General features: G+C 45.9%; 1 protein-coding gene across 1 annotated transcript; it reads right to left on the bottom strand.

Moving 5' to 3' along the window:
* Positions 1-9,911: 9,911 nt before the first annotated feature.
* LOC120043926 (trafficking regulator of GLUT4 1) lies at positions 9,912-16,012 on the bottom strand. The gene is made up of 4 exons (XM_038988527.1): positions 15,844-16,012; positions 13,582-13,868; positions 12,863-12,995; positions 9,912-9,916 (listed from the first exon to the last, which is right to left on the bottom strand). The coding sequence occupies exons 1-4, from the start codon at positions 16,010-16,012 to the stop codon at positions 9,912-9,914; spliced, it is 594 nt and encodes a 197-aa protein (XP_038844455.1).
* Between the last annotated feature and the right edge of the window lie 584 nt (positions 16,013-16,596).

The raw sequence follows: 16,596 nt of genomic DNA, 5'->3' as shown, positions 1-16,596 counted from the left end.
TTGTTTTGATCACTGCTGCTGAAATATAAGACATTTAAACGTACAGAATATTTCCTTTCTTCAAATATAACTCCTTATCTTTGCCACGTAGCAGGGGGCTATATCGACATCAACTCTACTCCTCTGCAACTCTTCCCCGGGTCATTACAGGCGGTGGCTCTCCTGGGAAAATGCAGGTAAGTACAAAAGAAAGTGTCTAGTGTCACCTGAGTGTCTAAGAAAGGTTAATAACAGAAGCTACATTTTAAGTAAAACACCCAAGAGAATTCAGACACTGGTAACTGGACAGAGTGAGCCACTGCCAGCCCAGGTCCTCCACCAAACCCCTTGGGACTGGGATTGGTCGTCTGGGTTTGCATCCCAAATGCTACCCTATTCCATATTCACTGCTTTTGACCAGGGCCCAATGGCACTATATAGGGAATAGGGTGCCATTTGGGACGCATCCCAGGTCTGCCTCTAATCTTCCTGTGGTATCAACGTCAGGGCTTTATCGGGAGACGAAGAGGTGCGTGACTCTCTGGGCTGGACTGCCCACTGCCATCCTCCATGCAGGAGAGGAGATGCAGATTGTGTGGGAGAGGCTGCAGTCCCTTAATCGGATTTATTGATTAGATAATTCAGTCAGATTTATCGATGAGATAATTCAGTCAGAGAAGCAAATGAAATCCCTGAAGGTTAACTGTAACCTTCTCTAAATGTCTCCTTTACTCTCTTTAACTCTCTCCCTCTCTCTTGACTTCCCTCTCTCTGTCACTCTTTCCCTCTACTTCTCTCCTACTCTCTGGGAAGATCTCAATTGCATACTCCTCACGTCCTCTCTCCTCGTCTCCTTCTCAAACCCGATTGGAGGAGAAGATCAGAGGGGCGGGACATTTTGCTTTCTCCTCCAATTGTTTTTGAGAAGGAGATGAGGAGAGAAGACGTGAGGAGTATGCAATTTAGATCTTCCCATAGTCTCTCTCTCGCTTCCTCTCTGTTTCCTTCTCTTATTGGTGAACCAGGAAAATATATTAAGGGTAGAAAAGATATTACTGCATATTGTACTGACAGAACCCCCCCAAGTAGGAAACTGTGAAATAAGCAAGATGCAGAATGTTTATTGTCTTTTCATTGCATTTGTAAGCAATAATGCACAAGCATGTTCATGTAAAGAGCATGAACAGTAGAAAAAGTCGTAAGAAAATGTTAGGGAGTAAAAAAACGATACAACACCAGGAGTCAGATTGCAAATAGTGGATTTCCGGATCTATGGCGCCCTCTCAGAAGTGCATTTATTTCGCACAGCAATGTGTCCTGGGTGATGAAGAGAGTCGACACTCTATATAGAAAGGTTAAAGATATGGTGGTCATCAGAGTTGAACGGGTCAGGCCACCGCAGGTCTGCCCCTTTCCATGTCATTTTGGTGGTGTTGTTGTTGCTGTGATCATGTCGTATGTTAATGTTATCTGGGTTTTACGTATCTACACTACCGTTAACATTATTGGCCCCTGTTGCATAAATGAAGTGTTTTGAATTGAATGGGATCGAATTGACTCCCTCTATCCAAGGTCAAGCTGCTGTACAAATCAAACACACTTTTAAAATATGAAATATCTGACTTTCTGGAAGGCCACTATCTGCAATGAATTGAATACTGATTCTCCTAGGAGGTTAAAAGACTGCGTACTGCGTTATCAGCCTGAACTGAAAGACTCTTTGAATCAGTCATTTCAGAACAATTTTGAAATAGTTATTTACCTGGAATCATTTGGATTTGGACCCTTTAACATTTGACAATGTACATTGGGAAGTTAGCACGCTAGCTTCTGGAGCACAGTGTTGTTGAAGTGGGATGGAATCCCGGGTTGTACAGGGATGGTCTGTGTTACATTCAAGGGGGGTAGGATTTCGATAAAGCGTTGCATCCAATGGGGGGAAAATCCTCTTAGAGAATATGGAGTGTAGCGGCCGGTGTAACAGTCCCAAATGGTGTCTCCCAAGAGATCTCCTCTCCCTTCCTTTCCCCTGTCCTCTGCAGCGCACTGCGTTCTTTCTCTCCATCTGCTAAAACCGGCAAGTCAGAATCTATCTCCTCACAGAGTTTAGTCTGTAGACACACCAATCCCTTCTTACTGCTGCTCGGATCCTGTGCCCTACATACACACACCCTCCTTTGAACTCTCCTAAGACGTGTGTGTGTGTTTGTTTCATGGCTCTTGGTTCAGAACATCAAAGGCACAGCACATACAGTACACTATGTCTTGTTTAGTTTCCCTCTCTCATTCTCTCCTTCTTTTACAGCTCTCTTTTTTTTTTAACCTTTGGTTCAGACCCCTCCCTCTCCCCCTTTCCTCTCTGCGTTCAACTGCATTGTGATATTCCAGATTTTTTTTTCTTTCTCTCCCTTGCTCGATATGTCTACCTTTATCTTTACCTCTACCTGTCTCTCTAGTTCCTTCCTTTTCTGCTTTTGTGTCCTTCCACCTGTTTTTTTTTATTTATCTCCCTCTTTCTATCTCTCTCTCGCCATCTGTACTCCCACTCTGCTCTCTGCCTCCCCACCCTCACCACTCCTTACAAACAGAACAAGTCTATCCATCTCATTATCTGTCTGATAATGCCTTGTTTTTTCCCGTGATTTGTAGCTACCCCATTTATTTTAGTTTACCTCCATCACCTTTCCTTTCTCTCTACTGCCATCTCCAGTAGCTGTTCTCCCCAAACCGTCGTGCTCCCCCCTCTACCCCTTTCTCCCTCCCTTCCTTTTCTTTCTCTCTACTCCTCACACCGCTCTTTCTCTATCCAGCCTATCCCTCTTTCTCTGCAGCCCCCTCTCTTTCCCCTATCATGTTTTCTCTCTCCTTATTTCCAGCCACAGAGGCAGAAGCTTTTAATAATTCATATGGATTTCAAATGTAAATGAGATAGAATTTTTATTAACACTGAGAAGTCAGACCTCACTCCCTCCCTGCTCCATCCCCGCTTCTCCGGTTGCTCTCCCTCCCTGCCAACTGTTGCCTTGACAACCACAACATCCTGGAAACACGTAACAGAAATTCACACACACAAGACAAGAGTGGGTTTCTCGGATACCCTATCTCAAGCACATTCTTAAGGTAGGGAAAACGATGGAAGGAGAGCAAGTCTGACGCAGTTCAGGACTAACATGTAGCGAGATGTATTATTGAACATAAATATAAACGCACCATGTAAATTGTTGGTCCCACGTTTCATGAGATGAAATAAAAGGTCCCAGAAATGTTCTATACGCACAAAAAGCTTATTTCTCTCAAATTCTGTGCACAAATTTGTTTACCAGTTAGTGAGCATTTTGCCTTTGACAAGATAATCCATTCACCTGACAGGTGTGGCATATCAAGAAGCTGATTAAACAGCATGATCATTACATAGGTGCACCTTGTGCTGGGGACAATAAAAGGCCACTCTAAAATGTGCAGTTTTGTCACACAACACAATGCCACAGATGTCTCAAGTTTTGAGGGAGCATGCAATTGGCATGCTGACTGCAGGAGTGTCCACCAGAGCTGTTGCCAGATAATTTAATGTTCCTTTCTTTACCATTACCCGCATCAAACGTTGTTTTAGAGAATTTGGCAGTACGTCCAACTGGCCTCACAACCGCAGACCACGCCAGCCAAGGACCTCCGCATCCGGTTTCTTCACCTGCGGGATCGTCTGAGACCAGCCACCTGGACAGCTGATGAAACTGTGGGTTTGCACAACCGAAGAATTTCTGCACAAACTGTCAAAAACCATCTCAGGGAAGCTCATCTGCGTGCTCGTCATCCTCACCAGGGTCTTGACCTGCCTGCAGTTTGGTGTCGTAACCAACTTCAGTGGGCAAATGCTCACCTTCGATGGCCACTGGCACGCTGAAAAAGAGTGCTCTTCACAGATTAATCCCGGTTTCAACTGTACCGGGCAGATGGCAGATGGCGTCGTGTGGGCGAGCAGTTTGCTGCTGTCAATATTGTAAACAGAATGCCCCATGGAGGTGGTGGGGTTATGGTATGGGCAGGCATAAGCTACGGACAATGAACACAGTTGCGTTTTATCAATGTTCATTTGAATGCACAGAGATACCGTGACGAGATCCTGAGGCCCATTGTCGTGCCATTCATCTGCCGCCATCCAACTCTATGCAAAGGAGATGTGCTGCACCGCATGAGGCAAATGGTGGTCACACCAGATACTGATTGGTTTTCTGATCCACCCTGCCTTTTTTTTTTAGGTATCTGTGACTAACAGATGCTGATCTGTATTCCCAGTCATGTGAAATCCATAGATTAGTGCCTAATGAATTTATTTAAATTTATTGATTTCCTTATATGAACTGTACAATCGTAGAAATTGTGGCATGTTGCGTTTACATTTTTTTTCAGTGTAGCAATGTACCATGTGAAACAGAGCTCGTACTCAACTAGGGTTTATTCACAAGGTTCCTTTCAAACTTGATCAATAATCATTAATAATCAAACAGGATCAAGATCAATACAGAGTGCTTTATCAATATATTGGATTAACATAGTAGTGTACATACATACTCATACTGTATGTTTATAAAGCAGTCAATTAAGGCATGCACAGTCAGGCAAGTCTGCACAGATGTCTGATTCAGGATTATAGTATAGATCTGTAATCAACGACAATAAGAACAACAACACTGATTAACTAAGTGGGCCGAGGGTCTGGTACCACCGGTGCTGCAGTCTGTGGCTACCTCCCAAATGGCACCATATTCCCTATATAGTGCACTACTTTTGACCAGAGCCCTATGGGACTAGAAAGGGAGTAGGGTTTCATTTGGGAGTCAACCAAGAGCTCTCCTCCAAAGAGATAATATATCAAACAGGATATAGATTATATTGGACAGGATGTAGTTTATAACAAACAGGAAAGGGGATCAAATAGATAATTGTGAAGTGATCCTGTATGGCTCAGTATGGCGCTTGCAATGCCAGGAATGTGGGTTCGATTCCCACGACCAACCATATGTAAAAATGTATGCACATTGTATGCAGGTCGCTTTGGATAAAAACGTATGCTAAATAGCATATAATAATGAACTATAGAAAATAGAAGGAGAAGAAGAACATGAGTTAGTTGGGAATAATTCTGTTCTTAATTAAGGAATTAATGAATTGGTGGGAGAAAGAAAGACCTGAGAGCTTAATAGGAAATTACTAAGAAGACATGAAGAAAATATGGATTACTCAAGACATTTATGTGTGTGTGTGTGTGTGTATAAATTATCTCATGAACTGGTTGGTCATCATCGTTGTCATCACATAGGGTATCTATCTTCGAAGCATATGAATTGTGTAACTAACTGTAAACATGCTTTTTTTTGTTGCGCCGTTTTCTTGTCAAGGAAGCTCAGAAACAACCAGTTGAATAACAGCGAAGGCCATTGTAGAATGTTGTTTTCTTTGTGTTGTGTTGTGTTGTTCTGTTGTCATAAAGAGAGCAACAACTCTAGTAGAAATAACAGTGAAATAGTAACCATAATAATGACAATAGTACTACTAGTGATGATAATAATGGAATAATACAAATAATAGCACTAATAGCTCAATAACAGTCAATATCAAACCAAAGGCATAATCAGGTATATAAATAAATATATATACATACATCTACAATATAGTGCAAGCAGGTTAAATATCCATAGTTGCGCACAACCATTGAGAAATGGAAATAAAAGAAGCCAAAAATTCAGCATTCACTTTCAGCTGAAAATATTTTCGCTTATGTGGTTAGTACGAACTGACATGCTACACTTTGGCGTGAATGGGGTTACAGGAGACTTGGGCAATGTTCTAATTATCTCTCCTTCCTCCCAAAGTGTGCACTTGTTAACTTCCCTTCACTGATTTGAAAATAAAATAACTGGTACAATACATATTGTAGAAACTCCCTCTAGCCAATGCCTCCAGGGTGGGAAATGAAAACCAGCCACCAGCCAAATGCTGGTAGACTTTGCCATTGGCTGGTAGAATGTCTATTCTTACCAGCCACATTGGCGGGTGATCACACAGAGCATTTGGGAGCAGTTTTATTTTTGTTCAATCCAAAGCCCACATGTAAAAAATATTTAGGAAAAAAACATATTTGTGCATGCGTTTTCTGTGATTTATCTTCATTTTTTTTGTGGCTGGTCAAATTTGGGCATCCACGGCTGGTGGACTAAAAACTGAATTTCCCATCCTGCATGCCTCCACTAATCCAATGCTTTTAGATTTGTGGGAAGTAGTGAACGAGTGTACACTTCAGTAGAAAGGATATATTATTGGGACACACCCCCTCACTAACCTTCCAAACATCAAACTCTGGCACTGTCAGAGTGGAACATTCTCACTCATGGGAAACCTTCTCCTTTGGTTTTCAACCATATTGTAGCCTTTCTATGGTAGCTAGCGTAGACCTCAAGGGTGGTTCTGAGGAAGTGCTCCAAACGGTCAGGTGGAGCAGTCTCAAAATAACAAATTAGCATAGATTATTCTGGACTACCAAACAAATCGCAGTGAAAAAAGTCAACTTTGGACGTGAATATCATGTGTCGTCATGACAAATAAATATGCATGTGATTTATTTACAACGCGCTGTACGGGTCAACGAGCCTCTCAGCTACATAAAGATGTCCTTGGTGTAAAAGCATTCGAGTTAACCCAGCCTCCATTAAAAACTCTTAAGTATAAACGCACTGTAAACGATACTGTAAACATGCACAGGGGACTGGGCTCAGGAAGTGAAGGGAGTGTGGGTGCCAAGTAGAATATGACACCTTTAAACTGAGTGGGAGGGGACTGACTCAACTGCTTCTCCCTAAAAACAGCATCCGGGGGCAGACACACACACACACACATGTACACTCTTAAAGACTGTCTTACACACACACACGCACACACACACACACACACACACACACACACACACACACACACACACACACACACACACACACACACACACACACACACACAGTGTTACACTGCATTTCTCTCTCACACTCTCTCTCTCTCTCTCTCTCTCTCTCTCTCTCTCTCTCTCTCTCTCTCTCTCTCTCTCTCTCTCTCTCTCTCTCTCTCTCTCTCTCTCTCTCTCTCTCTCTCTCTCTCTCTCTCTCTCTCTCTCTCTCTCTCTCTCTCTCTCTCTCTCTCTCTCTCACACACACACACACAGACACACACCGACAGAGCACTTAGCCAGAGTCAAGCAAAATACTGCCTTGCCCCTACTGTATGTGGCTTGGCTCACATTCCAGGCTTTGGCACACAGTGACACACTGACTGACTCCCAGAGGGAGAAGAGGTCATTCTGCTCTGTGAATAACAACCAGACAAGGGCAAACACTAAGCACATAGGAGCTGATACTGACCAGGGAGGAGAGAGAGTAACAACTGACCAAACACCCCAGTGAGGCATTTGTATAGAATTTGAACAAAAGAGGCAACCATCAAAGATAATGAATACATACTTAGAGAGGTGTGAGGTAAAGTGGGCAATACATTTGCAATAATGAAGTGAGAGGAATGAATTCAAACTGACCAGAGATGGTAGACTATGTTTAGAATTGTGTAAATACTGTCAAGCAGACTGTCATAACATTGTTGTTGTGGAATTGGAAGATGCATGGCTCCCTTGCAAAAGAGACCCTGGTCTCAATAGGACACCATGTTAAAGTAAAGGTAAAATGAATAAATAAGTTACCAAATAAGGAATAGATGATATGGAGGTATGTACTGGACAGAAGCGGGGAAAATGAAGAGTAAAAAGAAAAATTACTGCTTGTCTTTTGTGTTTATTCTAGAGTCTAGTATATTCTCAGACGTTTTATCCTGCATCAGTATCAAGCACCACACCATCTCTCTTTCTCTTCCCCTCTCTGTCTCTCTCTGTCTCTCTCTGTCTCTCTCTGTCTCTCTCTCACACACACACACACACACACGCACACACACACACACACACACACACACACACACACACACACACACACACACACACACACACACACACACACACACACACACACACACACATATGCACACGCACACACACACACACACACATCCTCTTTGCCTCTATCTGTGCCAAACAAAGGACTGAAGCCCATGCAGCTATCCCCAATCCTCCCCTCCCTCCTCTCCTCTCCTGTTCTTTATCTCCCTCCTTCTCTCAGCCAATGAGAATGTCATTCTGCCGTATGGGTGTGCCTGCCTGTGTCTCTTGTGTGTAACTGCGTACATCTGTCTTCTCTCACACTCTGTGTGTATGGGTGTTTGTGCGTGTGTGCGGGGGGGGGGGGGGGGGGGGGGTAAGCAAGTGTGTTTCAGAGTGCATGCGAGTTACCAGCCCTGCCTCAATCCCCAACCCAGGGTGGCTCATTCTCCCCAGATTCCAGGTATGTTTAAACGAAGACGATGAAGCAAAGATAGATGGATACCCCAGGTTTTTCCCTAAATCAAACTACAGATGGTCCCATCTGTCTCTAACTCCTCCCTCCCTTCACAGAAAATAACAATATGGAACAAATTCAGAACAACAACCCCCCCCCCCCCCCCCCATCAACATCCTCACATTGATCAAAGATCAATTCCAATCCCTGTCACCTCCCTCCCTCCCTAACTCTTCCTTTGACTTCTTTAACATGCTCCTATAGTGTGAGATGGTTTTGACGTCACAGTTAAAAGGATCCCTTGGTTGTGTTACAGTGGTGTGGACAGACTGGAGATTAATGGTACAGTGGAAGAAAATAATCCCATTACAGAGAAAAGCAGATGTCCTTTCGGCGACACCGTGTTTTGTCACGTTCGGAGCAGCTCGGGAGGAGCAGCCTGGTCCTGGAATACTATGCAGAGACTTTAAATACAGTCTGAGAGACTCATGCAACCATTGCAGGGGATCATGGCCTCGTTGACCAGAGTTAGACTTGTTAGACGTGTCTCTCTCATTCAGAGGAACCAGTCTGGCTGTCTCTTGTCTATCCTACCTCAGTGTTGTTCTGCGTGACGCCTTCGACTTTCTGAGTAATGGCGGCAGCCAGTGACGAGTGGTCCAAAAAATAGGTGGGTAACTCCTTATCACTGTTCACGGTCAATAATGCATTTGTCTGCAAAAGGTGGGTAAACACTCGAGCAAAATTAAAAACGTGCGTATCCGGCGTTTACATACGTTTACCCTGCACTACACCACTGGTGGCAGCGTTGGGGTCCGTGGTGTAGGAGGTAGAGATGAGGGACTTGTCTATCTGTTTCAGAGAACATATTACAGGCCATACATGCTCGTGCAGCAAAAAAACGGGGACGAGGGACTATACTGTAGGTTGCAGGTGCTTTTGTAGAATAGTGTTTTGATCGTAGGAAAGGGGAAAAGTCTGGTTGGGATGGTTGTTTGTGTGCTGTCTTGCGATCTTGCTCTTGGTTTCCATGGTGACCCTCAGGATTTTATTATACCTAATAATAAAGAGAAAACACAAGGGTGTTTGTAAAGATGTCATCAATAATGTTATAAAGTACAAACACTGAAAACGGTCTGACTCAAACCAGCCACAGATGGACGCAAATAAAGAACCAGACACATCAAACGCAGGTTGGCATTTATTGGGATGAATCTTGTCCTGGAGGCAGCTCTGCAGGGTGGTCACTAGCTGGCCAAGCCACAAAGTGGCCCCTGGGCACCAACCTCCAGGGCACCCCTCCCAACCCTGGAGGTTGGGGGCCCTGGGGCACGTGCACTGTGTGCCCATTCTGTAAGCTGGCCCTGCCCTAACCTTAACCCTAACCTTAACCACATGCCTAAAAAAATGTCATTACTTTTTTACGATATAGACAATTCTGACTTTGCGGCTGACCCATCTAGCGGAAACCGCTCAGCTCTGCCTCCAGGACAAGATTCCTCCCAATAAACCTCAACCTACACAACAAACAGAAAATCAAAAACCGATGTTAACAGAGCTACAAAGTCCATGATTCAATCTGATCGTGTTTGTAGACAAAGCAACTTTTAAAGGCAATGATCCCGCGTTCGCATTCACGGTAAACGCTGCACATGTCGACTCAATAGGAAATTACCTTTAAATGGCGCATTGTTGACAACGCAATCAGATTGAATCCTGGCCAAGATAGGGGAAAAAACGAACAAAAAGGTACAACAACGGTGTAACGTCCTGACCAGAGTTCTTATGTGTTTTGCTTGTTTAGTGTTGGTCAGGACGTGAGCTGGGTGGGAATTCTATGTTGTGTGTCTAGTTTGTCTGCAGCTGTCAATCGTTGTCCCTGATTGAGAATCATATATTAGGAGGCTTGTTTTGTGTTGGGATTTTGTGGGTGATTGTTTCCTGTCTGTGTTTGTGTTCTGCACCAGATAGGACTGTCTCGGCTTTCACGTTTGTTATTTTGTTATTTGTTAATGTTCACCGTTTATCGTCTTATTAAACATGTTGAACAATAACCGCGCTGCATTTTGGTCCTCTCCTTCATCCCAGGAAGAAAGCCGTTACAGAATCACCCACCAAACCCGGACCAAGCAGCGTGGAAACGGGCAGCAGCGACAGCAGCAGTGGTACAAGGAGGAATGGACATGGGAGGAGATTCTGGACGGAGAAGGACCCTGGGCAGAGCCAGAGGAGTGTCGCCGCCCCAAAGCGGAGCTGGAGGCATCAAAAGCGGAGAGGCGGCATTATGAGGCGCTAGCAAGGCAGAGCGGCTGGAAGCCCGAGAGGCTCACCCAAAAATTTATTGGGGGGGGGGCTAAAGGGGAGTGTGGCGAAGTCAGGTAGGAGACCTGCGCCAACTTCCCGGGCTTACCGTGGAGAGCGAGAGTACGGGCAGACACCGTGTTGTGCGGAAGAGCGCACGGAGTCTCCTGTACGTGTGCTTAGCCCGGTGCGGGTTATTCCACCTCCCCGCACTAGCCGGGCTAGAGTGAGCATTGAGCCAAGTGCCATGAAGCCGGCTCAACATATCTGGCCTCCAGTACGTCTCCTCGGGCCGGTGTACATGGCACCAGCCTTACAAATGGTGTCCCCGGTTCGCCAGCATAGCCCAGTGCGGGCTATTCCACCTCGCCGCACTGGCAGGGCTACGGGGACCATTCAACCAGGTAAGGTTGGGCAGGCTCGGTGCTCACGAGCTCGTGTACTCCTTCACGGTCCGGTATATCCGGCGCCACCTTCCCGCCCCAGCCCAGTACCACCAGTGCCTACACCACGCACCAGGCTTCCAGTGCTTCTCCAGAACTCTGTTCCTCCTCCACGCACTCTCCCTATGGTGCGTGTCTCCAACCCAGTACCTCCAGTTCCGGTACCACGCACCAGGCCTACTGTGCGCCTCAGCAGGTCAGAGTCGGCCGTCTGCTCAACGCCGCCTGCACTGCTCGTCTGCTCAACGCCGTCTGAGCTGCCTGCCTGCCCAGTGCCGTCTGAGCCATCCGTCTGCCCAGTGCCGTCTGAGCCATCCGTCTGCCCAGTGCCGTCTGAGCCATCCGTCTGCCCAGTGCCGTCTGAGCCATCCGTCTGCCCAGTGCCGTCTGAGCCATCCGTCTGTCCCGAGCCATTAGAGCCGCCCGTCTGTCCCGAGCCGTTAGAGCCGTCCGTCAGTCAGGAGCCGCTAGAGCCGTCCGTCAGTCAGGAGCTGCCAGAGCCGCCAGCCAGTCAGGAGCTGCCAGAACCGCCAGCCAGTCAGGAGCTGCCAGAGCCGCCAGCCAGTCAGGAGCTGCCAGAGCCGCCAGCCAGTCAGGAGCTGCCAGAGCCGCCTTCCAGTCATGAGCTGCCTTCCAGTCATGAGCTGCCCTCCAGTCATGAGCTGCCCTCCAGTCATGAGCTGCCTTCCAGTCATGAGCTGCCCTTCAGTCATGAGCTGCCCTTCAGTCATGAGCTGCCCTTCAGTCATGAGCTGCCCTTCAGTCATGAGCTGCCCTTCAGTCCGGAGCTGCCACTCAGTCCGGAGCTGCCACTCAGTCCGGAACTGCCATTCGTCCGGAGCGACCATTCTGTCCTGAGTTGCCCCTCTGTCCTGAGCTACCTCTCTGTTTTGAGCTACCTCTCTGTCCTGAGCTACCTCTCTGTCCTGAGCTACCTCTCTGTCCTGAGCTATCTCCTCTATCTAGGGGGGGCCTTGGTGAAGGTTCCTAGACCAAGGTCGGGGGTGAGTGTCGCCACTCAAAGGACGCTAAGGAGGGGGACAAAGACAATGGTGGAGTGGTGTCCTCGTCCTGCGCCGGAGCCGCCACCGCGGACAGATGCCCACCCAGACCCTCCTCTTGAGTTTTAGGGGTGCGTTCGGAGTCCGCACCTCAGGAGGGGGGTACTGTAACGTCCTGACCAGAGTTCTTATGTGTTTTGCTTGTTTAGTGTTGGTCAGGACGTGAGCTGGGTGGGAATTCTATGTTGTGTGTCTAGTTTGTCTGTTTCTGTGTCCAGCCTAATATGGTTCTCAATCAGAGGCAGCTGTCAATCGTTGTCCCTGATTGAGAATCATATATTAGGAGGCTTGTTTTGTGTTGGGATTTTGTGGGTGATTGTTTCCTGTCTCTGTGTTTGTGTTCTGCACCAGATAGGACTGTCTCGGCTTTCACGTTTGTTATTTTGTTATTTGTTAATGTTCACCGTTTATCGTCTTATTAAACATGTTGAACAATAACCGCGCTGCATTTTGGTCCTCTCCTTCATCCCAGGAAGAAAGCCGTTACAAACGGGCACTAACCTAACCCAGCACTGAAAATCTTGCACAAACACAAACACAGACATGACCAAAGCAGGATAGAACACACACAAACAAACAAACAAAAGCTGCACGTAACGACAGACACAAAACAGCACCGCAACGAGAACTCGAGAGCTCAGCCACTTTGGCCACTCACTTCCCCAGTTTAAGACGATGGCTGCGATGATGATGATGACCCCGCCAACTAACGAGACGATGGACAGCACCATTGCGTTCCGGCCCAGACGCCGCGCCCCGTCAATGTTCCCCAGCTGCAGGCTGTTCCTCGACTGGAGAATAGGGAGACATGTTATTGATTAGGTTACAAAATGCTAGTAAGTTTACCAAAATTACCAGGTTGTTCAGAAATCCTGGTTGGAAGATTCCTAGAATCAGGAGGGAATTAAGCAGGAAAACCAGGAATCCATAATCTGGGATTTCTAGAAAACCTGGGAATTTTGGGACCCTAGTTGGTATATATAAAGCATGAAGAACACAGATATGACACGTAAATAAATACACACAGTAATTCATTCACATACCCCTGCTTCAACATACACACACAAATATACCCATGCATGCAGGCAGGCAGACAGACAGACAGACGGAGAGACAGACACACAGGCAAAACTCACTGTGAAGACAAAAGGTTAAAAGCAGTGGGTGGCAGTCCTATCTCTTCTGACCAGAACATTGGCCATCATTTTCTGTTCATTTCCCAGCAGGTGATCACTAACACATCGCGGCCTCCCACTGCTTTTAGCTGTTCATCTTTGTGGTGTTTCTTAGATATCACACGCACTCATGCACACACACACATTCCTTCACAGACAACACTTACAAACCACATGTCAAATACTTAAAAGTTCCACTCGCCATAACAGAGAAGACGAGAGCCACGATGTTGATGGGCCACAAGGGGCAGAAGCAGGACAGGATGGCCAGGATCAGGTAGTCTCTAGGGGGCTTGCCGTTGTCCTCCTCTGTCACGGTGCTGGGCTGACGGCTGATTGAAGGCCTGGGAGACCCTGCCCCATGACCCAGCAGGGACCCAGAGCGGCTTCCTTTCCGGGCACGGCCGTTGGTTGGTTTTGCGTGTTGCAGTCGCTTGGGGGACGAGATGGAAGATGTGGGCGAGGAGTCGGCAGCACACATTCCATTACCTGTAGTAGGGTGGGTAGAGGGAGGCAAGGAGGGGAAGGAGGGTGAAAAGGAGGGACAAAGAAGGAACGAGAGAATGTCCTCATAGTTTTGTCACCAAAATCGGGAATCCAGACATGATTCAACATCTATAGACGGGTTGGCTGACAACGTCACGAAAACTATGCGCGTGTATAAATGTGGCCGGAAGGTGTGTGTTATGATTCTGAACAGCCAGATAACTAGCAACAATGACAAGAAGCCGATGTGCTAGCTAGTTTAGCCTACTCAAACACCCTGCTCAAACAGAGGGATGCTATGTTAGCTAGCTGGCTATGACTATCCAACACAACACTGGAACTCTTCCAAGTCAAGGTAAGCTTTTGGTTTTACAAATGTATTGCCACCGGGGCCTGCCGGCGTAACTGCTTACTGACTGTACACTGTAACGTTACTGCATGATTGTAGCAGGTTTACTAACGCGTTAGTTCTATTAGCTATGTTGACTATGATGTTACTTTAGCTAATATGGTGACAACGATGTAGACTGTGTGTAGCGGTTATGGTTCGGCTTGGAAAGGTTTTTTCGCCTGGTCACATACAGCTGATGTGTTGTGCATTGAAGTCCACAAGCGAAGGAAAAAGGTGTGAGGAGTGAATAGATGTGAGAAGGAATAGAACGAGGCTGCTATGAAAGTGAACTGTGTTTACGCGTGATCAGGGATATATTCATTCCGCAAATTCTGTTGAAAAACGTTTCTTAAATGGAAGCAAACGGAACAAAATGGGGACAAACATACCTGAATTTGTCCAATAGAAACTTTTGTTTGCAACTGTTGGACTAATGATTACACCCGATATCAGCTAGATGCAGGAAAGAGTGTGCAAGGCGGTATTGAATGTGTCACTGTCTGTCCATGTGAATGTGTCTCTGTCTGACTCCTCAAATTTTTCTCTCAACCTGTGTGCACCTACATTGTAAACTTTCATTCATAGGCTAGGTTATAGCAGCCTCATGATGGGTATAGGGGAAATTTGAGTATCATGTAGTAGCCTAAACCTATCGATGTTACATTGAACTGGGTGAATGGAATATGAATGACAATAGAATGTAATAGAAATAAGGCCATGCTCATGAAAAATTGTCCTCCCTCATCTTAAATGGCACCGACCACCACTGATGTATAGATAGGTGTAATCTAGAGCTCTCGCTCTTGCTTCTCCTTCATTTTGGAAGAAATTAATTTGTTCAAAACTGTTCTAGAGCGTGTTGATTTTTAATCCGGGGGTATCCTGTTATTGACACACTTGTTGAATTATGCTGCACAACCTGACAACAACAGTAATTCATGAGGCAGTCTAGATAGAGCAGGTGAGTGCATGTAGGCCTAGACAGAGGCATTTTTTTTGTGGTTCACATCAATATATTTGTACAATTCTCAAATGGCTCTGAAACCCCTTCTGAAAAAATATTGCATTCAGAGTGCAGTATAGTTGCTATATGCTGCAAAAACTGCATCCAAAGTACCACAGTTGATTGCAATTACTGCCCTTTTACTGCAGTTTCAAAACTTTAAATATTTTGTTTGGAAGGGCACAAGGGATTGACGTATGGTCTGGTCAAGCCAATAATCTACATTTACTTTTCGTTTGGAAAGGGATAGAAAGAAAGGGTTTAATTGAAAGACTAGTGAAGGGAGGGGGGGATTGAGTCATTGAAAAAAGAAAGGGTGCTGAAGAGAAGAGAAGGTTGCTATCTGTAAATCATGCATCTGTCTTAAGTGATTCCCGGATGGATAGTGCCAGACACTCAGGGTAATGAGAAGAGGAAGTGAAGGGACATCTCTAGAACACAAACATTCGTAGAGTCGTAGATCACAACAACAGAGATGAGCTCAAAGTGTTGAGAGGGGTGTTAATTTGAAGTTGGGGTGGGTAAGGGTGGAGGAGGATAGGGGGGGGGGGGGGGGGGGGGGGGTTTGTGGAATATTTATTTACTGGTCTCCATCTTCTCGCTGATTACTGCCAAGTGGTCTTTGGATTCCGATTGGCTGGAGTCATGGGCTGTCTCTTGGTGCTCAGCGCTGGTTGGCTGGGAGGTGATAGTCTGCTCCGGCTGCTGTTCTCCCTCCGCTCCACTGGGGGCAGCATTGGTGTTGGAAGCCATGGCAGAATGCGGACGATGTTGTTTTCACTGGTAGTTTGGGCCTGTTTGATGATTGGTCTTGATTGGACTTTTGATCTTCTTCAACTGAAATTAACAGGGGAAATAGAGAACATAATTCATTTGACAGTTACTTGCATTGTGGTGTTATCGAATTACCAGTTTGTTAGCATGGAAGTCTTAGAGCTCCTGCAATGTTCTGATCAACCATACAGTATACTATAGTCTAGCGTTTCTAAACATTTTATACAGGTATACCAGGGACCAGCCAGCAAGCAATGTCTTTCTTCATTGGGACTGCATAGATTAAACTTGACATTTTACCAAATCGTAGTCAGCTAACCATCTGAGGAGCGGGTAAGCAACATCCGGGGACCATATAGGAAGGAAACTACTCAGGGATTTCACCATGAGGCCAATGTTGACTTTAAAATAGTTACAGAGTTTATTGGCTGTGATAAAGGAAAACTGAGGATGGATCAACATTGTAGTTACTCCACAGTACTAACCTAATTGACAGAGTGAAAAGATGGAAGACTGTACAGAATACAAATATTCCAAAACATGCATACTGTTTGTAACAAGGC

The sequence above is a fragment of the Salvelinus namaycush genome, chromosome 3, assembly GCF_016432855.1.
Source record: "Salvelinus namaycush isolate Seneca chromosome 3, SaNama_1.0, whole genome shotgun sequence".
Lineage (NCBI taxonomy): Eukaryota > Metazoa > Chordata > Actinopteri > Salmoniformes > Salmonidae > Salvelinus > Salvelinus namaycush.
The sequence above is the reverse complement of the archived record's forward strand: the minus strand, read 5'-3'. Positions and strand labels throughout refer to the sequence as shown.